At 39.6% G+C, this 23515-nt stretch overlaps 1 protein-coding gene across 1 annotated transcript in view; it reads left to right on the plus strand.

The window, feature by feature from the left end:
- The window catches only part of ADSS2 (adenylosuccinate synthase 2), a 62339-nt gene that overhangs the window by 10040 nt on the left and 28784 nt on the right, over window positions 1-23515 (plus strand). Inside the window, exons 2-5 of the mRNA XM_054021644.1 lie at window positions 17138-17240; window positions 18601-18669; window positions 19579-19629; window positions 21450-21516. Coding sequence (XP_053877619.1) covers window positions 17138-17240; window positions 18601-18669; window positions 19579-19629; window positions 21450-21516 — 290 coding nt within the window. The remainder of the gene's footprint in view (window positions 1-17137; window positions 17241-18600; window positions 18670-19578; window positions 19630-21449; window positions 21517-23515) is intronic.

Consider the following 23515-nt stretch of genomic DNA (forward strand, 5'->3'; position numbering starts at 1 on the left):
TTATCTAGTTCAGTATGCTCAGTGTTGGAGAAAGTGATAGACAAGCAATTGAATAGACTGAAATAATGAAAACAATTCTTTGTCTTGTTAACTAATAAGGACATGCACTCATCTTAAGTGCAGAAAACAATTTCTCTTAGATTCTTTAAGATCAGATGTGCTGTTAAGTGAAACTATTTAAGTTGAACAGAACATTTAGGCTGGATCCTGTATTGAGACACTTTCAGTGGCATCAAAACATAGCTACAAGTCCATTTTCCAAACCTCCAGCAACAATTTAACATCAAATTAATTTAGATGCTGTCTTAGGGAGCTCCCTCACCCCCAAATGGTGAAGATCAACCTGATTATTGGGTGAAAACAAATGGAAACTGACTTAAATATGAACTGCAATCTTCTTTGGGCACCCTTGCAATAAATCTATGGCCTGCAGGCTGTACGCGCCTCCCTCCCCCCCCCAACCCCCTTGAGCATTTCATAAGGCCCATGGGGCCTGTGTCAACACAATATACTAACAGCTGATTCATTAGCGTTTTGTTGTCATGTTTACATAATTGTGTAAATAGGTTATTTCTATGAACAGTATTGTCTGTCTAAATACATACAAAACAAGCTGAACTTAAACTATAAATTAAAGTGACTTTAAATCTTTTAAACATATGTAGTATCTGTTTGGCTCACACAAGGTTGTGCTTAGGTTTTTGTGGCCCTCTTGTGTAATAAGGTTGGGCACCATTGTTTTATACTAATACTGAAGGCAATAATGTATCATGAAATGAAGAAATTTAAAGAAATAATTTCATCCTCTGGGCAGATTTCAGTTGGAATGGCCTCTTCAGTATGCTGACAAAGGAGATATAAAGGAAAAAGATGAATCGGGAGGTAAAAGAATCAACACTGACATTAATGTTAGATGTCTGGTAGTCCATGAAAAATGACCCAATAATGGCTACAAGGAAATACAAGGGGAAATGAATTCCCATTTAATACAGTTCTGTTTCCTTTTAGACATAGTATGTCCAAATTCCTTTGTGTCCAAAGAAAAGCGTAACATCTTTCATTGACTTCATTTGATAGTGAAGGTGCTCAGCATATTGTAGGTCAGAGTGGAGGCCTCGAAACAACTGCTATAATATTTACTTTTATCTTGATTGTGAAGAAGAGAGAACATTAACCTGTACTTCTTAAAACAGAGATGGAATGTTGGACTTCATTGGAATCTTTCTGCTGGTAAATCTTCAACCTGCCATTTCAACTCTTGGGGTCTAGAAGTATCCTCTGTTAAATAAGGAAATGTATGGTATTTCCATCCATATATTATGACTTCTTTGTTATTTTAGTCTCTCATCATCTGGCAAACGATACCAGACATCTTATTTCTAATCCTGTTGTTTTTTTTAAATAAACATTAAGAAAAAATTAATCCCTACTAATTTAGCTTCATATCTTGGGTTTTAATGCACTAATACACAAGTCACTATCACTAAAATATGTTTATGGGATGGAAGTGTTTTTGGGTAAAGTTGATTTAGCATGAAATTATGTCCTCAGCTGTCATTAGCTTATAAAATGCAAAGATGTATGCAAGAGTTACTTCAAGTTGATTGGGTGATCTTAACTGGGCTTTAGCGTATGCAGATGTTTTGGTTGGGAGTTGAAAAGTTGAGCTTTAACTTTAAATTTCAAGGCTAACTGGTAAATTATGATCCTAAGTTTTTTTTGTTTTTTGTTTTTGTTTTATTGCAGTGAAATATTCTTTCAACCACATGAGGACTAATGCATTGGCCTGAGGGCTGCATCACTGACACACCCCCTCACTGCCCCCGGCCCTGCCCCCACTCCACCCCTTCCATGAGGCCCCGCCCCTGCCCCATCTCTTCTCCACCTCCTCCCCTGAGTGCGCGGCTCCCTGCTCCTCCCCCCTGGAAAGTGCTAAGTGCCACCAACAGTAATGCATCTCACTCAAAGGACAAAACACGCACTTAGTTAGATTTACTTCTGTTAAAGCCGCCCCCACTGCACTGGGCTGTACCACCACTCCACTCCTGCTCTGCCTCTTCTGGGGTGGCAGGTTTGTAGAAATTTTGGTGGTGCCCAGAACCTCCACCCCCCACCTGCCTAAGGCTCTGGGAGAGAGTTTGGGTGGGGGAGGGGGCCTGGGGTGCAGGCTCTGGGATGGAGTTTGGGTGCAGGCTCCGGGCTGGGCAGGGGGTGGGGGTGCAGGCTCTGGGATGGAGTTTGGGGATAGGAGGGGGTGCAGGGGTGAGGGCTGTGGGCCTGGGGATGACCGGCTTGGGGCATTGGAGAGGCTCAGAACTAGAGCAGAAGGGAAGGGGAAGGGCAGCCTGCCCTGGTTATAGTGGAGGGGGGCACTAGGACCCTGCAGCAGCAGGTGATGCCGGAAGCCAGCAGAGCAGAGTGGAGTCAGCATGAGCTGCAGGCTCAGGGCGGTGAGGGGGCAGCAAGTGAGTCCGGGGGACACTCTGGGGAGACGCGTGGGGGTGGCAGGCGGGGCCGGGGGAGGGACCCGGCCCCAAACATTGGGGAGCAGGGAGCTTAGCTGCCACATAAAATAACTCAGGGGGCAGAGGGGGCGCTGGGACCCACGGGCCGCATGTTTGAGACCCCTGATTTAATGCTCTGTGATGTGCTACATGGGTTTGTGTGTTGCAACACAGCTTCTCAAAGTCTAGCGTCATGGTAGAAATTGCACATCTAATCTCTGATGTGACATCAACAGTAGATCAATATCAAGACTCAGTGGACACAAGTGTGCTGAATTCAGCTTCACACAAATATTTGCTTGCAAATGGCACCATCAGTTTCAAGGTATGTGTTGAGAATTCAGGATATTAATTGTTGACCGTGAACCAGAACTCTGAGAGAGAGAATATTGGGCATATGTTCCTTGCAAGAATCAATCTCAGGAACTTTCGATAAGCTGTTCAATTTCAGCTGCTGGCAAATCCATGACATCAGGTTTGCTTTGAAAGGGGTTTCACACCCAGTCATACTTTGTCATGTCAAAGTTGGAGAAAAAGGATGCAAATTGTTATTCTAGGTGGCTGAGATGCTCAGCCATCACCTGTGTGGGAGGCTGAATAATTTCTTTATCTGCCAGGAACTTGTAAGGCTGCAGGAAGGATTCATCGTTTCTCTGCAATAGATTATACTTTCAGAAAACAATTTTCTTCATGAATTCTGTGATTTGATCACTCAGCTGAAGTATATGTGTGTCCTTTCCTTGCAGACCTGTATTCAGTTCATTCACTTTCCCAAATATGTCTGACATAGACAAGAAGGCACATCTTTGTTTGGTCATATAGAAAATTAATTAATTCACTCTTTTTGCAGTCCATTGCATAGGCACTCAGCTCCTCAGTTCAAAAAATTGTCGCAGTACTTTTCCTCTTGAGTCAACAAGCTTCAGTATGGAACAAGAAGACGACATGATCAACACCGCCCTTCCCCCCAATCTTCTGTTTTGCAAATAGATCTGCCTGAAAAAACTGAGTCTTGATGTAGTTCACAATAGACAAGACCTGCTGACCTAGCTCTGGACTCTGATCTTTACATGACAGTTATTCTCTCTGAATCATGCAGAGCATCCACATAGCAGACAGTGCAACTTTCTTTACCAAGGCATTTGGACCTGCTTGTGGCCTACCATAGATGGAGCTCCCATCTATGCAAAAGCCCACTGTGTGATCATGTGGGATATTTTTGTCTTGCATGTAGCACATCGAACATTCCTTGTGATGTCTCACGTTCAGGAAGAGGGAGACAGAACAGATTATCTTTGAGAACTGCATCCTCCCCTGTGAATTTCACAAAACCTAAGAAATATGCATCATGACCCTCAATGGTCACATCAGCTTGAAAAGCAAAAAGCATCTTTTTTTTTTTTTTCTTCCCCCTCCCCCAGATGCTCCACCAGTGTTTTTCTGATCTGCTCCAATTGTCTCCATCCTTCACTGTGTTGATGGAGAGTGGTACAGCTTTGTTTGTTTGCCTTGTTTTCCCTTATGTTATCTTCACCATATCAATTGCAGGTGGCAAAATCAAAGACTTCAATTTGGTGAGGCTTCTTGGCCTATGCAGTACAGTAACTCAGCTCAAATGAGGCCTTTTGAGTGTGGTCAGATGGTTATGGCTCTTCTTTCTGGCGCTGGAAAATGACCTTGTTTTTTCTCTTTTCCTTGTGAAAAGTTTCCAAGAGCTTATTAGTCTTCATGCTTTCGCTAGATAACTGTATGTGCCATAGCAAGCATTTTAGCCTTTCTTCATTCTTGACAAAAACACCAGTGAAGCCATACTCAAAGAAAGCCTCAGCATATTTGTGAGTATGTTTCTTGCACTCTTGTTTTTCATTCATAACTGCATTGCTAGCCTCACTGCTGGAGGTTGAAGCAGATACACTGCATAAAAATGAGTTCATTGTGCCTCTTATTACAGATTCACTAAGCAAATAAGGCTGGGACTTAGGAACACCCTGTCTGGTTATATTAGGGCAGCACAGAGACAATGACTCACAATAATTCTTTATCGAATGCCAAAAAAGAAGATGCAGGCCCTGCCTTAAGGAGCTTACAAGCCATTGCAGATTCCCATCTCAGAAAAGGCTAGCACAAGCTCCTACGAGCTCAAGCAGAAAGGATGTTCTGATAAGGCTGCTGCCCATAGATAAATCTTCTGGATTCAAGTTTCTTAGCTGGATGCTTGCACAACCGGATGGTGCAAATGGCAAAATGGCATTTGCACTGCCACCTCTGCACAGACAATGTGTCCAGATCTGCTCCACAAATGCTACACCAGGAAGCCACCATTTTGCTAAATGGCAGCCTCCACAAAATGTGACCTCTCACACATGGTACCTGTGTCTAGGTCACACCATGCCAGGAGGCCTCCATTTTGATATACAAAATGGTGGCCTCTGCACAGCATGACCTCAAACACACCAGATGCGTGAGGTCACGCTGTGCAGAGGCTTCCATTTTGTAGATCAAAATGGAGGCCTCCTGGCACGGTGTCTATGGAGACGATCCAGACACATTCGGGGAGAAACTGTGTTGTCTCGCGGGCCAAATCTGGCCTGTTGGACCCATGAGCCAATTTTTTTTTAATATGTGGAAACTATATGCAGTAAAAGCTGTTATACAGCCCTATAGCTCTATAAACCAGCATTTCTGATTTTCATAGAAAGTCCGGTTTATAGTCCGGTTGGCACGGGGCTCACAGGCTCCCTACCTGATTCAGTGTGGCTCCCCGGAATCAGCGACATGTCCCTGCTACTCCTAGGCGGAGGAACTGCCACAAGGGGTTTGGAGTGCGGGAGGGGGGTGTGGGGATGGAAGGGGATGCGGGGTGCAGGTTCTGGGAGAGAGTTTGGGTGCCAGAGGGGGATCAGGGCAGGAGGTTGGGGGGTAGGAGGGGAGCTCGGGATGCTGGATCTGGGGGGTGTTCACCTCATGCAGCTCCCCACAAACGGTGATTTGTCCCTGCTGTTCCTAGGCCGAGGTGCAGCTAGGTGGCTCTGCGTGCTGCCTCTGCCCGCAGGCGCCGCCTCCACAGCTCCCATTGGCCAACTCCACCCCCAGCCCTGCACCCCCTCCTGCATCCAAACTCCCTCCCTTCTAGTTAACCAGATTTTTTTTCAGTTACTGGCACCCCCTCATTTCCCCAACTTGCCGGATTAAAAAAGCTTTTACTGTATGCTGAAATCTCTGGCTTTGTAAAGAAGCTGCCCCAAGCATCTTTTGTAAGGATAGAAAAAAGTTTCTCACTTGGTTTAGACCAGTGTTTGATAGTGTTTTTCCAAAGTGTTTCTACACCTAATACACAGCTAGATTTAAGATAGCGCCATAAAGTGAAGTCATCACCAAATTTACTTTTATTAAAAAAACAAACCACTTTAACAAAAAAACACTACTTTAACAATCATTAATGAATTTCAAATTTGTACAACTCTTCAAGTACAGCAAAATCTAAAGAAGGTTTTGTACAACTGCTTGGTTCTACTTTCCCAGCGAAGCGTAAGAAACCATCTGACTCCTGTGCTGTTGCTAATGTCTTAGGCATTTCTTGTTTCTACATTCAAAGGAAGTTTTATAATGGCCCAATGAAATTAAGGGGAAAAAAGATCAGACTTTTATAGTAGAAATTCAATGACCTCTCCGTCAGATAGGCAGCTATGACCGCTATGATTTTTAAGAACACCTGTAGGGCAGAAGACAGGTCAAAGGGTAGGACCCAGTACTGGTAATGATTGTGATTGAATGTGATACGAAGAAATCTTTTTGTGAGATGGATAAAATACTACATGGAAGTAGGCATTTTTGAGGTTGAGGATCACAAACCAGTCCTCCAATTCCAGGGAGGGGATTATAGCTGCTAGGCACGTCATCCTGAATTTCAGATGTCTGACATGCCTGTTCTGTCTGAGATCCAGCATTGGCCTCCAATCCCTGTTTTTCTTGAGTATAAGAAAATATGTTGAGTTGAAACTTTTCCCTGGTGTGGAAGTGGAACTGTTTCTGTGGCCACTAGACTTAGGAGCAATAAGATACCCTGTGTCAGCAAATAATCGTGAGATAAGTTCCTGAAGAGAGACAGGGAAGGGTGATGGGAGGGTAGGATGGAGGTAAATCGGATAGATAATGTGATGTAGATGGCCTCCAATACTCATCTGTCCAGTGTTACAGCCTCCCATGGAATAAAGAGAGGGGCCCAAACCAAAGAAAGGGAGTTGTGTAATACAGCTGAAAAACCCTGCTTATTGGGTGTTTTAGATTCTTGACCAAACCATCAGAACTGAAATTTGGACAATATTAATGGCTAGGATGATGCCATCAAGGTAGTTGCATGCTTCTTTTTAGAAAATCTCAACCTTTTAGCCAGTGGTTCCGGTGGTCTACAGAAGATGGAAAATTGAGCAGGATGGGATCTTTGCACACATTGAGATCAGCTAAATTTTCTTATTTGCAGGTGTGTGTATCCCTAAAGAACTGAGTGTTGCCCTATAGTCCTTTTAGGATATGAAGTGAGTCTTCTGTGGAGCCTATGAAGAGCTTGTGGCCATCAAAAGGCACATCTGCCACAATCACTTATACGCTTCACAGAAAACAAAACAACTGTGTAGCCAGGAAGTTCAACTCATTATTACTGTGGAGGAAACAGTCCTGGTTGCCGTGTCTGCTGCATGAAGCAAAATCTGCAGGGATGTCTTTGCCAAGAGCTGACTTTAAAATGGTGCTAAACTGTTCTCAGTGTTCCTGTGGCTAATGGTCAATAAAAGCATTAAACTTCTTATAGTTCAGGTAGTTTTATTTTGACATCAGCGCCTGGCAATTAGCTATCCTGAACTGTAATGTTGCTGAAGAGTAGCTTTTACAACCAGAAAGGTCCAGATGTTTCTGCCCCTCAATATATGGGGTGGCTTTTTTGGTATGTGCCCTGCCCGTTTCACTGAGTGTATCCTTGAACAGAGCATTTAGTGTCGGATGAGGAAACAAAAATTTAAAATTCCGGGTTTGGACGTAGTATTGTTTATTGGCCCACTTGCATGGGGATGGAGGAGGCATTGCTGGAGTTTGCCAGGTGGTCTTGGTTGGCTCAAGAAGGGCTTCATTAATTGACAGTGCCACCTGTATTGAAGCAGAAGTGTGCAGTATGTCCAGGAGCTTGTGATGGGATTCCTTGATTTCTTCCAGGGGAATTTGCAGGGTATCAGCAACCTGCTTCACCAGGTGCTGGATTGCTGAATGTCATCAACTACTGGTGGTGGTGGTATTACTGCCTTGTCAAGTGGTGCTGTAAGATAAGTACTTTTTTTTCCTTAATATTTTTGTAACATTCATTCTGAATTTCAGAAAATAGCTAAAGCCGCAGTTACATACTCAGTTTGTTTGTATTAATAGTTCTAGAATTATTGATTTAAAAACATATTTCAGGCAAGAAAGTCAGTGAAGTAATCTCTCAAGCCTGTTAATAATGAGGATGAAGGCCAGCCACTTGGCACAGTTTGATTAAATATTGAAATAATTTGTGTTCAAAATAATTTACCATTCATGCCATATTAGGAACAATTTCCAGTCAATCTGAATAAATTGAAAAATTAGACCACTCTTTCAGACTTTGTCCAATCTTTCATAAGTAACACTCTCAAAAGCTGCTATTTTAATCATTTCACTGTACCATTCCTGTGTTTTGTGAAAAATAGCTCCTTCCAACACTGAGTAATCAGATCTTGGCCAATAGGAGCTGCTAGTCTAAATTGTTGTACCTTAGGGTTTGCTAATAAAAAATAAGTTCGCTGATAAAATTTGCAACATGACCATTCTATTAATTCTGGAGGGCGTGAACCTTTCAAAGTTTTCTGCTCAAAGGGTGTTCCTGTAGCCTGTTTATCAAATAGCCCCCAGATGTTCAACACCTCCAACCTGCACAGCTATCTCTTATACCCCCTCTGGGCATTCTGTAAATAATTCTGTACACATTTGCCATGTAGTTTATTTTTCAGAAGAGGTTCTGGGACTGTCTGTAGTAGATAAAGTAAAATTTCTACAACTGAGATATATTGGACAAGTTCGCGCTGTACGTGCTCAGAGTGGGGAGCTAGTCTAAAATCCTTATCACTATAATGCTATTTTAGCAAGAAGACCATATAATGGGGAAAAGACTAGTTCTTCCAAAAACTTTGGATCTGCTTTTGAGGAATTTTCTGTTAGAACAGCATGATTCTAATATTGATGTTTCATAAGGAACCACTTAAAGGGGGAAATTTCTAGAAACTGAATACCACTAACTAAACTGATAGTATACTTATCATGAATACGATGGTCTCTTTCTGGCAATATTTTTGTGTTAATTTGTCTAAATATTGGTATGCCTCTTATCAGATGTTCATGTACTTAACTGCTCTACTTGTTGAATAACTTGGATATTTCAGGATTATCAGCTAGTGATCAGGGATCATACTATGTTTCATGTAGCTATCTAAGCACACTGCAGTTGTTGAGTTGAAATAACATTTTTTTTTTATCTTCAGTATTGACCATCCCGCAACTACAATCTCTGATTAAAGTATTGTAGATGGAGTAACTAATAATTAAGGCCTATTGACTAGTGATTACATTATGCCTATGCTTTGTGTAAAATGGAATTCCATCAACATTTTAATGACTTTAAGAATGTTCTAAAAGAGTACTATGATTTGATAGCTTAAGATATCACCTTTAGGGTAAAAAAAAAAAAATCACTGCAGTGTCTTAATAGTTATTTAAATATTGTTTGCCCATTAAATTCTTCAGAGCACATCACAACATTAAATCCATGTATCAAATCATATTGCCAACTGTCATAAATGATATCCAGCAGTCCACCCCAATATGAAGAAAAAACAATTCTCCCACTATATCCATCAAGTTAATTGAGCTATGTGTGTGTTTTTATGTATACATAATATGTATATATTTAGAGCTTGGGTAGCCAGGGCTTGAGAAATCCACTTGCAGGATGATTAGAAAACTTTCTTGGATGGCTGCCATCTTTTTCAGCATCTAAGCTGTTAATAACAGTTCTAGCATTTATGGTTGTAAAAGTAATTTATCAACAGAGGTTAAGGTGATACGTGCTCTTCCAAACTTGTCAGAGAGCTCTATTGCCTGCATTGCTGCAGGCAGCTTCCACAAGCTGCAGCAGAGTGCAGATGACCAAGATTCTTGTCGGTTTCCACTGCCATGTTTCATATCCTTGTTTCCATCAGTGAGACTAACAAGGATCCTGGTTAGTTTTATTCTGGTATCACTTTTGGAAGCTATGAGCAACAGCAGAGGCAGGCATTGCAACTATTAACTCGGAAGAGAGGATTAAAGGCTGGAAGGAAGAATTCAGTCAGAAAAAATATGAATAATAATTGGGAATTGTTTAGGAACACTTTACTAGATGCTTTAAAAACCCACAATCCAAGAAGGCTGTCTTGGTTTAAAATACAAACTGACTTTGGCTTAGAGGGGAAGTGAAAGCAGCCATTTAAAAAAAAAAAAAAAGGAAGAAAGGGGAAATTGATAGTAATGAATATAAATCAGGAGTTTTTGACAATTCCAAGCTCCTAAGGAAAACAAAGGGGCACAAGGAGAAATCAACGGCCAGCTGAATTAAGGACAGTAAGGAGGGTTTGGGTTTTTTTTTTAAATCTATTGGGTTCCTTTTTGTTCCCAACAGTAGTATTGGTCCATTGCTAGATGAAAATGGTAGAATTATCAATAATAAGGCAAAAACGATCAATAACTATTTCTGCTCTATATTTGGGGGAAAAAACATGATGTAGCCACATCTGATGATACTCTTTCCATTCCAAGAGTATCTCAGGAGGACGTTAAACAGCAGCTACTAAAGTTAGGCATTTTAAAATAAGCAGATCCAGATAACTTGCATCCAAGAGCTTTAAAACAGCTGTCTGAGGAGCTCGCTGAACTGATTGTGTGAATTTTCAATAAATGTTGGAACACTAGGGAGGTTCCAGAAGATTGGAAGAAAGCTAATTTTGTGCTAATATTTGAAAAGGATGAATAGGTAATTATAGTTCTGTCAGCCTGACCCCTATTTTGGGCAAGATAATGGAATGGCTGATACGGGACTCAATTAATTAGGGGGAGGGATAGCTCAGTGGTTTGAGCATTGGCCTGCTAAACCCAGGGTTGTGAATTCAATCCTTGAGGGAGCCACTTAGGGATCTGGGGCAAAATCAGTACTTGGTCCTGCTAGTGAAGGCAGGGAGCTGGACTCAATGACCTCTCAAGGTTCCTTCCAGTTCTAGGCGATAGATAACTTATTAATAAAGAATTAAAAGTCAGTAATATAATGCCAGTCAGCACAGGTTTATGGAAAATAGATCCTCGCTAATTTGATTTTTTGTGAGCTTACAAGTTTGGTTGATAAAGGTAATAGTGTTGATGTAATGCACTAAGATTTCTGTAAGGCATTTGACTTAGTACCACATGACATTTTGATTTTTAAAAAACTGGAAAGATCCAGAATTAACATGGCACACATTAAATGAATTAAAAGCTGGCTGATGGGTCTCAAAATGTAACTGTAAATGGGGAAATCATAGTAGAATGGGTGTGTTCTGCTGGGGTTTCACAAGGATCCGTTCTTGGTCCTACACTATATAACATTTTTATCAATGACCTGGAAGAAAACAAAATCACCACTGATAAAGTTTGCAGATGACCCAAAAATTGGGAGAGTGCTAAATAATGAAGAGGACAGGCTACCGATATAGAGCAATCTGGATCACTTGGTAAGCTGGGAGCAAGCGAACAATGAGTTTTAATATGACTAAATGAACACATCTGGGAATAAGGAATGTAGCCCATACTTATAGGATGGGGGACTCTTTCCTGGGAAGCAGTTACTTTGAAAAAGATTTGGGGATGATAGAGAATAATCAGCATTGCACTGGGAGTACATGTTCAGCTGTGGTCAAAAAGACTAATATGATCCTTGGATGCATAAACAGAGGAATCTTGAGTAGGAGTAGAGAGGTTGTTTTACCTCTATATTTGGCATTGGTGTGACCACTGTTGGCATATGGTTTCTAGTTCTGGTGTCCACAATTCAAGAAGAATGTTAATAAATTTTAGAGGGTTCAGAGGAGAACCACAAGAATGATTTAAAGGATTAGAAATATGCCTGTATATAGTGACAGATTAAAGGAGCTCCAATCTTTTTATCTTAACAAAGAGAAAGTTAAGAGGTGACTTGGAACAGTTTACCAAGAGTTGTGGTAAAAAATCTTGACTGGATGTTTTTCTAAGAGATATGCTCTAGGTAGGAATTATTTTGGGGAAGTTTTGTGGCCTGTGTTATACAAGAGGTCAGATTAGATTATCACAATGGTTTCTTCTGCCATCAGGATCTGGGGGGGCAAGGAGAAATGCAGGCAGGACAGCAGTGGGACAGAATAGCAAAAGTGTCCCTGCTTGCAACAGCCAGAAAGCAGAGGAAGAGGTAAATTACAGGGGTGAAGCCAGAGCCCAGATTTAGGATTAAAGACATTCTGCTGATATCAGAAAGAGATGCTACTTTTCCTTTTACAAGAGGAAAAGAGGAGTACCTTATTTTACTTTTCCCTGTCCAAGTCCTCTTCTGTAATGATGACAGCCTCAATAATAAAAAATATGTTGCTTACTAAGGGACTTTAGCAGCATCCATAAATATCTTACTCAGTAATCTGAATAACTGCAAAGAAACAAAATCACAACTAGTTCTGCATATTCTTTCAAATACATCAAATCTCTAATACAATGGAATATCGGGAAAGTTTCTGTTCTCGTCCACACGGATTCCTTGGCTCAGCTAAGGGGAAATCACTCTAACTGCTTCCTCCCTCTCCCCCAGTATTGCTAGAACTTGTAGCACAATATATTAAATTAAATTACATGACAGTTTAAAATTTGTGTATAATAACATGCCCCTTTTTTGTGTGGTGCTTAAACTCATTATTGATGACTATCAGCTTTTGAAATGTTAATAGGCTGCCATTAAAGTCTTATTAAAAAACAAATGGCCCATTCCAAATTGGCATAATGTTCTCAAGCAAAAAACTCCACAGGTTTAGAAGTAGTTTCTGGACTCTTACTACTTTGGCTAACAAAGACTAAAGTTTTTGGGGCAGCACAACCACAAAAATAATCACAGAAATATAGGACTGAAAGGGACCTCGAGGTCATTTAGTCCAGCCCCCTGTGCTGAGGCAGAACCAAGTACACCTACACCATCCCTAATAGGTGTTTGTGTAATCTGTTCTTAAAAACCTCCAATTGCAGGTATTCCACAATCTCCTTTGGAAATCTATTCCAGTACTTAACTATCCTTATAGCTAGAAAGTTTTTCCTAATATCTAACCTATATTTTCCTTGCTGCAGATTAAACCCTTACTTCTTCTCCTACCTTCAGTGAACATGGAGAACAATTGATCACCGTCCTTTTTATAACCGCCCTTTACACATTGGAAGATGGTTACCAGGTCCACTCAGCCTTGCCCAGTTTTTTATTAGTTTTATTTTTTTTTTAAATAAATAAAAAAGCACTTAGAGCAAGATAAATTTAATAGAGAGTCATTAACTGAATTAGAGGTTTGCACAAAAAGATAAGCAGGAGGGAATTTAATTCAAGTACGTAAAAAAAGCAAAACCACATGTAAAACTGTTCTTTAATCAAGTCCCATATTCCAGTTAAAGAAGCGTAGCAAGAAAAGAAAGTAAGTTTACCATTAGTAGTCTTGGTAAAGTAAAATTTGTTGGTTTGGCCTTTTTCCTTTTGTCATGAAGCATAAGGTAGCTTGAAATAATTTTATTTTTGAAAAAAGGGTGTTTTGGGCTCTAAACTCAGAAGTATTACCAATATAAATTCTAGTCTTCCACGTTTCTGCTGAGGTCTCCTTGTAAAACTAAAAATAAATTAGGAGCTTTGGGATTGTTGTGAATAGTTTTTTTTTTTTTTTTTTTTTAAGAGGCAGTAATATTAATTCTTCTCTATACATGAGAAGTGCTATAAAATGCTTCCAGGTCATGTTATTAAAGAGGGTAAGTGTTAAAATATTAAATTTTACTACAGAAACAGCTGGAAGCGCAAAATATTCTGGGTCTCACCTATTACATTTTTACAATTACAGTTGCTTTACAAAACTGCAATATATAATCAGTAGATTTCTGTTAGATTAGAACAATTTGAAGAGTTTCTATTCTACAGATTTACTTTGGAAAAAATGCAATCATAGTGTCCAAAGTTCTGTCTCAAAGATATCCAGGTAAAATGTGCTCCATTTTTGAATGATTGAAAAGGTGGTAGTTAAAACTTCCAAGTTAGTAAAAAATATTTTCTTTTAGTTGTTTGTAGAGCATTTAAGTGTATTTATCTAGTTTATACTTAATTGAGAATACAGTATAAACAAAAGTAATTTATTTCAATTTGTCGGGTTTCACCTGCATTGTAGTTGTAATGCAATATAATCTCACCAGCTCCTCAGTAAGCCATACTGTGTCCCCAGAAAAACAGTAGACAAGACCTGAATTTTTAATGCAAAAAGCAAGGGTAGGGGGAAGCATTTGAAGACCAGAAAAACTGATGCAGGATTTATATATCGTTTAAAATGCCCTTTTTTCTTTTTCTTTTTTTTCTGTTTTATTAATTATTTGATACACTATATTGCATATCTGCCAAAATGGTAGAGAAAGATGTCAGTGTTAATTTAGGAAGACAGCAGGTCTAACATTTTTTTTTCAATCAGAAATATATTTTTATAAAATTTAATTCTTGGTTCAGGTAAAACAACTATTCAGCTATTCTGTTGTGTGAAATTTTAAAATAGAATAAATGAGGTGATAATAACTTCTTAATAAGCACACTCTTACTAGAGTGTCTTTGCTCTTACATATGTTCTGCCCATTTATAGCCAGGTCAGTTATTCCAACAAATTTAGGACCGAGTACAGATGCAAACTAAATAAAAAATTGCTGTAGATTTTGGCCAACATTTTGCTGATTTAAAGGTAAATCTGCATTGACTCTTTATTCCCCATATCTGGTACAAAATATAAGCACACGTTCAACCTAGAAAATTTGGCTGGTCAGGATTTATCCTAGTGCCATGTTATCAAGGATTTCCAATGAATAGCTTTTAAGCGAATTCTTTGGGATTGGTTGCATCACACATTAAGGTGGATAAGCTTGCAGTAGTCACCAGAAACACAAAGATTTATTTGTTTAGGTGTTTTAAAGTTTCAAATGACTAATTTTGTGGTCTGAATACTATTGGAGAATACACCCTGATGTAGCTAACTAGTTTCAGTTTTCTGTATGAATGAAAGAAGTAAGATGCATGACACAAATCTGGTTTTGGGATTAGAGGGTAAAATGCTGCCAAGTGAAATGTAGCCATTCAGCATAATTTGTGATGCTGAATGTACCCTAAACAGCTTTAAGACTCAGACTTCCCTTTTCTAGCCTTATTTCCCAATCCATAAATCCTTTTAATACTGTTTTTTCTTTTAAAGTTTCACCCTCCCTCCTGGTAGTGGAAAGAGCCAAGACTATCACATACCAATTCATTCTATGTAAACAGGCCATCTGTTCCTCAGGAAGATCATGTTTTGATTTGTCCTAGATCCCCACCCCTTAACAGCTCTGTTCTCTTTACCTTGAAAGGCAGGATGTCCCTTCTGGCTGAGGAAATATGCTTGGCTAGTTTATGCATGCTGAGCATTGGTCAGAAAAATATGCACAGGACAGAGCTCAGATTACGAATTGTGAGCACTCACATGTTAGATTGCACGACTGGTCCACCTTGAGGATTTTAAGAAAACTTGAAGTATAACTGTGTTAATGATGTTTTTGTAGCCTCATCTCCATTCATGTTGCAGTTTCAAAGACTTAACTAAGTGTCCACAGCAATGTGCATGTGCATTTATAGTAGAAATTTTGGATTCAACAGAGCTATTTATATGTGACTTCAAAGTTGCAAAGAACAGTTGTGTATTATCTCTAATTCTAGAGCAGAGGTTCCCAAAGTGGGCGATACCGCCCCCTGGGGGGCGCTGGAACGATCCAGGGGGGGCAGTAGTAGCCTCGGGTGCAATTGGGGGGCGTTGAATAAAAATAAGGGGGCGGTGGAAGCATAAAGAAAGAATATAAGAAAATTTTGAAAAACCATTCGTACATGTTTCATCTGTTGTGTAACATAGAGTTAAAGTTGTACTGATTACTTTATTTTCCAAATAAATTCACAAATTATAACCGATCAGGTGTCAAGTCCGCCAACAGCTCTTAACAAGCAAGTGTTGGCAGGCGAGCGTGTCGCGCATTGTCGGGAAGTCCAGCATGCATCGGCAGGAATATGTGCGTGTAATGACTTGTTTACAATACGATACTATAAATAGGCGACATGTATGAAATCTAATTTAGATTGTTTCTTAATTGTGTAAGAAGCAGTTAACAATAGTGCAATAAGTATTTAAAATTTTTTATTCATATTCAATACCTTTGATCTTTACGGATTACGGATCACATACAAAGCAAGTTGTATTATTGTTTCAATAAAACAGCAATTTACACGTGAGTATTTTTATACATTTTCTTACATATCTACCGTACGTTTCTGTGTCTCTAGTGCTTACTAATAATAAAATCGTAGCAGGCTTGTGTCGGTACAGTACTATTTGAAGTGTACAGTCAATATATTTGTCATATTTTTTATTACAATATTAACAAAAATGGGAATGAAATCGTAAAAAAAACTGTTAACTATTAACATTTATTTATATCTCGAATCATCTGTGTTAATTGGTAAATAAGGCGTGTGTTAATAAGGAACAATTATTTAAATAAGGGCAAACTAAATTAAAACTATTAACTGATTTTTAATTGCATCTTTATTTTTTAATTATTTCTTGATAAATTTAGTTTGATATTTGACAGTTTAATATCAAATACATATATCTAATGCTGAGCAAAGAACAAAACCCAGTTTATTAGTTTCATTAGTATTTTAGTTTGGTTGTCTTTTGCCATCTTACGCAAAAACCACTGTATACCTGATGTCGTGGGAGATATTCTAATAACACATCTTTCTTTACTATATTGTAGGACGTAGGTAGAAATATAGATACATAAAAGAACACAAATTTGTCACTGCATCTTTCTGTTTGTTCGCTTAAAGAAGGTAGATTTCCAGGGGGGCGCTGAGTAATTTTTTTTCTGAGAAGGGGGCGGTAGGCCAAATAAGTTTAGGAACCTCTGTTCTAGAGTATTTATGCTTCTACCATGGACATGGTGACCTACCTTTTAGACTGTATCTTTATAAATTTGATCCAAAAGTTTTTCTGATAATCACGAGGGGGATGGGACATATGTTTTTAAAAAAATAATCATGTAAGTGTCAAAAGCAGGTATAGAAAAAACAGCTGTTGAAATTGTCAAGTTAATCATGATAATTCTCTTGGACTCCCTCCTGTTTATAACAGACACATGGGAGCTGCAAATTTGGGAGGGGAACCAAGTTAGCCCAAACTCCAGTTCTCCATACTTGTTGATCTTCAGTCATACTGAAGGCAATAAATCAATGTCTGATTTTGCAGGGAGGCAACAATGCTGGGCATACCGTTGTTGTAGATTCCGTGGAATATGATTTTCATCTCTTACCCAGTGGGATCATCAATCCAAAAGTCATTGCATTCATTGGTAAGTATGGCATTTTCCAAAACCGCAATTTTAACACTAATACAAGTCCAGACTCTTGGAGTTCTATTCTTGAAGCCATCAATATTCACTACAGCTCAGGGCATAGTAAGTCAGGAACTTCCTACTCCTCCTCACCCTTTTTCTCCCCTTGCTCTGAAGGACTTGGGCACTGGGCCCAGAGGGTCTTTGCAACCTCACTGCATTGTCCTTGCTCAGTTTTGAAATTTGGACTCTGGTCAGTTTTTCTCATTTGCTTTTTTGCTGTTGCTTTATTCTCATCTTTCCTACCACTGTAACCTCTCTCTGCTTGTGTCTCTCCTTTCTTTACCTCCTTCCCATTTTCTCTTATCTCTTTACCCACTTCCAGAATCCCTTCCCATCATTTCTCTCTTCCACTTCAACCTCAGTGAGTGACCACCAAAAAATGCCCTCAATGGTTATAAGTAATGCTTTTCCCCCCCCCTCTCTTCATGGATCGAGGGGCCTTGAGCCAAGGCCACCACGTCCCAAAAGAGGCACCTGCTACCATATGATCCCTTTCAGATGTCCTTCTGCCCCAGTGCCACTACTGACTGGTGTGTGTGTGGTGACTAGTCCCTTGGTCTTTCAGGAGACTATTGCTGTGCTGAAGGCATTCTGTGTTTAAGAACAACTTCAGATCTACTGAGCTTAGCAAGACCCTAAGATTGTTCACTTTTTGTGGAAGGGATAGCTGTTCCATAACTATATACTTCAGCACTCCTTAGTGACTGTTGCAGTTTTATGTACTATTTGCCTTTTTAGGGAACAGGTAAGGGCAGTGATCCAAATTGCTAGTAGGAAAGAATTACTATGAGCAACCTCAATTCACTCCTTGATACAATTTCTCTCTTTGCTAGCACAATGACAACATTAGCTTTATTTGCTTTTGCATCACAGGGTGAGAGTAACATATTTGAATATCAATATCTCTAGTAAAAATAGAAATAAATAAAAAAGGCTTGTAAAAACCATAAGAATATTTTAAAAATAGCTTGTACTGCCCTATGAAACTAATTAAATTTTGGAAATGATGAAGGAGAAATACCACTGTGTGACAGACAGGAATGCATTTATTTTTCATCCTGATATAATAAGAACGTTAAATTTCCAATTTAGAGGAGTTGAGTGCATGCAGCTAGGGACTCAAATACTTTAGCTGTAGATCAGGGAGTCTCTTAAATCTTAAATTCCGAAGGATCAAAGTAGTATAATGGAACAGTTTTTGAAATGTATGTCTTAAAATACTCTTTATGCAGAAAAATGAATCATGGATTTGTAAGAAACTAATTTTTCCTGTCTGGCATCATACATTAAACTCTGTATTCCTGATTTCCTTTAGGAAATGGAGTGGTGATTCACTTGCCAGGACTGTTTGAAGAAGCAGAGAAAAACGTAAAAAAAGGAAAAGGTGAGAACAACCTTTTAAGGTATTACTTTAAAAGGGGGCGTTGGTGCTTTCAGGGATCTAGTCAGCAGTGCTATCCCTAGCCTAGAGGCCATGAGAAACAAGATGGCTGCATCCAACTGGAGCTCCTCTCTTTGCTCACTTCTGGCAGCAATCCTGCAGGGACTCCCAGAGCTCTGTTAGTCCCTGCAGCTCCCATCAGGAGTCTCCTTAGCGCCTCCTAGAAAGATACATTCTAAAATGTAAATTACCCATAATTCCCTTTGTCAGTTTTAAACCATAGACTTAATATATTGAAAATAAGATGCTGTTCATGTGCAGTCACTTACTGTAATCAGTATACATATAACTATTACAGTATTAATACATATGCTACAGTTTGATAAATATACTAGAATGCATGGCGATGCCATGCAAACATTTATAATTTAGTGGCTTAAAAATACACTTTTTAAAGTAAATGCCAAATAATGGACTTGTGGCCAGTTATAGGAATGCCAGATACCTGATAGAAAATGTATTTATCCAACTTCTGTAGCCATTTTTAAAGACAATGGTCTCGAAAGAAACCCAGAAAGAAAAAAAACTCTAACATTGGTAACAAAACAGCTGAGCTTGTTTTAGCAATAGTAAGAAACTTGAAAAATTTCCCTAGTGTATGCAGAATGCCTAGAAGTTTCAACTTCTGATAAGCTGTCTGCATTTCCTGGGTTTATAGGTTCAAGTCAGACCTTAACAATTGAAAATTGTTTGCTTTTTCTGAAATAAGATGGTGACTCAGTTTGGTATGTCTTTTTAAATGACTTCCATTTTCAAATCTATAATTAGTCTTTAGAAGTTTTGCTTATTCCATCATGAAAAGAAAAATGATATACAAAACATAATTTAAACTTTTTTCGCTTGGTTTTTAAGGACTAGAAGGCTGGGAGAAGCGATTAATAATTTCTGACCGAGCTCATATTGGTAAGATGGCATATTATATTTATTTCCATAAGAATTTCCTCAGACTTTTCAAAGGCACTGAATAGCTAACAATTTTATTTTATCTATATTAGTATCATTATTATAGTAGCCAAAGGTTCCAGTCAGGGATCAGGGCTTGAGTGTGTTAGGCACTATAGCTTCTTTAATATTAACCTTTTTTCATTTTTAAAAATGTGGAACCATTCTAGACTAAAACATTTTAGTTTGATGACTCATTAAGCTGATTCCAAATGCATGTCATGTTTTCTCAGAAAGCAGTTCAAAAGTTACTTGAATGCTTGAAGGCTTCGTTTCCCATTTCAATATAGAATTTGTGCTCTCCTCTTCGTAGGAAGCTTTGCCTTATATTTTTGCTTCTCTCAGGGATCACATGGGCTTTTGGAGAATACCAAGAAGTGGTAGCCGAAGAAGTGGGTATTCACCCACAAAAGCTCATGCTCCTATACGTCTGTTAGTCTATAAGGTGCCACAGGACTCTTTGCTGCTTTTACCAATTAAACAGTGACTTCAGGTTATAACCTTTGGACACAGACCTTGTAGTAAAATCAGATTTAGTGTCCCCATAATAAAATCAGATTTAAAGTGAGTGGCCCTCCCAACCATCCAAAAATGCTTTTTATGCTGGAGGCCTTTTAATTACTGACTTCTCTGACCATTTGTTCTTTCTACAGCATATGGATGATCTTCACCTGTCTAGAGGCTAAATCTATACAATAGTGTTTTAGTGAATGTATGTAGAGACTTCCATAGGTCTCTGTACCCTGGGAATTTGACCAAGGACTTGGCTACACTTGCAAGTTAGAGTGCATTAAAGCAGCCCCAGGCACACTAACTCACGACCCATCCACACTGGCAAGATACTTAGAGTGCCTGGACTCTGCATCTTTAGCTCTCCTGGTAATCCACCTCCACGAGAAGCATAATGCTTGCTGCGCCTCAGCTGAAATGTCCCAGCATCAGTGTGAATGAGGTGTTGCATTACTGTGCTCTGATAGGTCTCCGGAAATGTCCCATAATCCCCTTAAGTCAAATGGCCACTCTTGTCATTGTTTTGGAATCGGCTGTAGGAATGTGGATATGCCCTTTCAAAGCTCCGTTTCTGACAGCCGGCATGCTTATCTGCTCTGGTATAAAGCAAGATATTACTGTAGAATATTGCTTGTTGTGAGTGTGTGAGAGAGAGAGAGGGGGACATGGGGGGGGTCTGCTGCTGTCTGAACTTGCAAGACAGCACGTAGCATGTTCTCAGCCTCCCAAAAACCCACTCTTCCCCCCCCCCATACACACTCCACCCCCCCCCCCCCCCCCCATTTGCAAAGCACGTTGCAGCTACTTGCGTGCTGGGATAGCTACCACAATGCACTGCTCTCTGGAGTTGCAAGAGCTGCTAATGTGGCCATGCAGGTGCGCTTGAATCTGACTGTGTGGACAAGCTTCAGAGGCTTTTTTTATACTGAAGACCATTCAAAATAGAACATGTAATTTACAAAAAGGAAGAAGGCGCCAAACTTTACAGCATGCCTCTTATTTGGAGTTCACCATTTTGTTCTCCATATAGGGGGGGAAAAAAGCAGTCGATCCTCAGCTAGCTGTGAGAAAACCTCTCTGATAACAAACATAAAACATTTCAATAGAATGGCTTGTGGTACCTAACCAATATGATTATTTTCCCATGTTAATCTGCACTCAAAGAAATTGAGGAAAAAATCATGTGTATATCATTAATTTCAGTTTCAAATTGTTGCACATATAGTCTTGTCCAAATTTGCATTTTAAGGGTTTTTCTTTTATTTCCTTAGTATTTGACTTTCATCAGGCTGCTGATGGCATTCAAGAACAACAAAGACAAGAGCAAGCAGGAAAGAAGTATGTAATTTTCTTTTGTGTTTTTAAAATATGGGAGTATGAAGTTTAAAACAAAAAAAATCTAGTGTTCAAAGCTTGATAAACCCTAACGACAATAAAATAATGATAAAGAAGTATGAAGTATTCAGAGGTTCATTTTTAGACATATCTTAACATAAGTGTCCCACCAATGACAAATAATAGGATCGCACTCTTAAAGTATGGTCATACCACAATATTTTTGGTACAGAAAGGGACAAATCAGCTGACGCTTCCCAGAACTTAAACTGGCTCTTTAGAAAAAGATACATCTTTTAGTACTGTTGTCTCAAGGGCTGAAAAATCTGAGAAATTATGAAGACTGGCAGAACTGAAGTAACATTGACTAATTTTGCTTTGTTCAGAAGTGCACATGAAACATGAATGTTCATGCTGTGCTTTATATGCCACCTGCTATCTCTGTTCTATCTGAGCTTTTTTATGAATTTCAAAACTTACTACCTAATCATGGATGGAAGCAGCTGGCTGAATGAACAACATAACATGTATCTGCAAATGAAAATAAACGTTATGTGAATTTCTAAGGTGCCAGTATCCGAGGGGTAGCCGTGTTAATCTGGATCTCTAAAAAGAGAGAGAATCCTGTGGCACCTTATAGACTAACAGAAGTATTGGAGCATAAGCTTTTGTGGGTGAATACGAATACGCACGCTTCTGACGAAGTGGGAATTAACCCATGAAAGCTTATGCTCCAATACTTCTGTTAGTCTATAAGGTGCCACAGGACTCTGTCACTTTTTAAGGTGCCAGTATATTTCAGCCAGGATATGGAAGGTTTGTCTATGTCAGGGGTCGGCAACCTTTGGCACGCGGCTCACCAGGGGAAGCACCCTGGCGGGCCGGGCCAATTTATTTACCTGCTGACATGGCAGGTTCGGCCGATCGCAGGCCCCACTGGCCACGGTTCGCTGTCCCGGGCCAATGGGGGCGGCGGGAAGCGGCGCGGGCGAGGGATGTGCTGGCCACAGCTTCCCGCCGCCCCCATTAGCCTGGGATGGTGAACCGCGGCCAGTGGGTCCCACTATCGGCCGAACCTGCCGCGTCAGCAGGTAAATAAATTGGCCCGGCCCGCCAGGGTGCTTCCCCTGGTGAGCTGCGTGCCAAACGTTGCCGACCCCTGGTCTATATGGATGAATGAGTAATTAACTCTTTGCTGTTGCTGCCAGTGAAAGGTATCACTCATGACTGACTTCATGAAGTGCACACTTGTGCTCAGGGAAATGCACTGAGACAATCTCACTGCACATAAGCCACTACTGGATGGTGGTAACTCTCAGTTACTTCTTCCCGTGATCATGCTGAAAACTACATGCTTGTCTTTTTCCAGTGCTAGCTAGCTCTCATTTCCAATTCATTTAAGAATTAAAAAGAAAACTAAGAAAATAATCTTTTTTTTTTTTTTTTTTTTTTTTTTTCATGATGTCTGCCTGCCAACTTTTAGCTAAGAACAATTTTTTATGGCCCACTTACAAATCACTGCAAGATGCCATTTGTAATAGAAGCACTGTTGATCCTCAGCTAGCTGTGAGAGAAACTCTCTATAGCAAACATAAAACTTCAATAGAATGGTTTCCTAACCAATAAATGATTATTTTCCCCATGTTAATCTGCACTCAAAGAAATTAAGAGTACAAACTGCATATTAGTTTAATTTTCCTTTTTAATTTACAAACAAATCTGAATGTTACGATCTTTAACTCTGTTTTGTATCACTCTGGTGATATGTTGTGGAAATCTCACATCAGCCATGTAATGCTTCAAGCTTGTTAAAGCTGATGGTGAAACAAAGCTTGTCAAATTCTCACCATTTTAGTTAAGTGAGTAATAAAATACAATATATGAAGGAGTCCTGAGGCTGAAGACAGTGTGGTTATCGATCCCTGAGGGATCCAGTCTCCATGCTAACAGAAAGTAACTTTTTGTTTCTGGATTGCTGGTTTGAATCTAGTCTGGATTGGTA

This window comes from Malaclemys terrapin, chromosome 3, assembly GCF_027887155.1.
Source record: "Malaclemys terrapin pileata isolate rMalTer1 chromosome 3, rMalTer1.hap1, whole genome shotgun sequence".
Classification (NCBI taxonomy): Eukaryota; Metazoa; Chordata; order Testudines; family Emydidae; genus Malaclemys; species Malaclemys terrapin.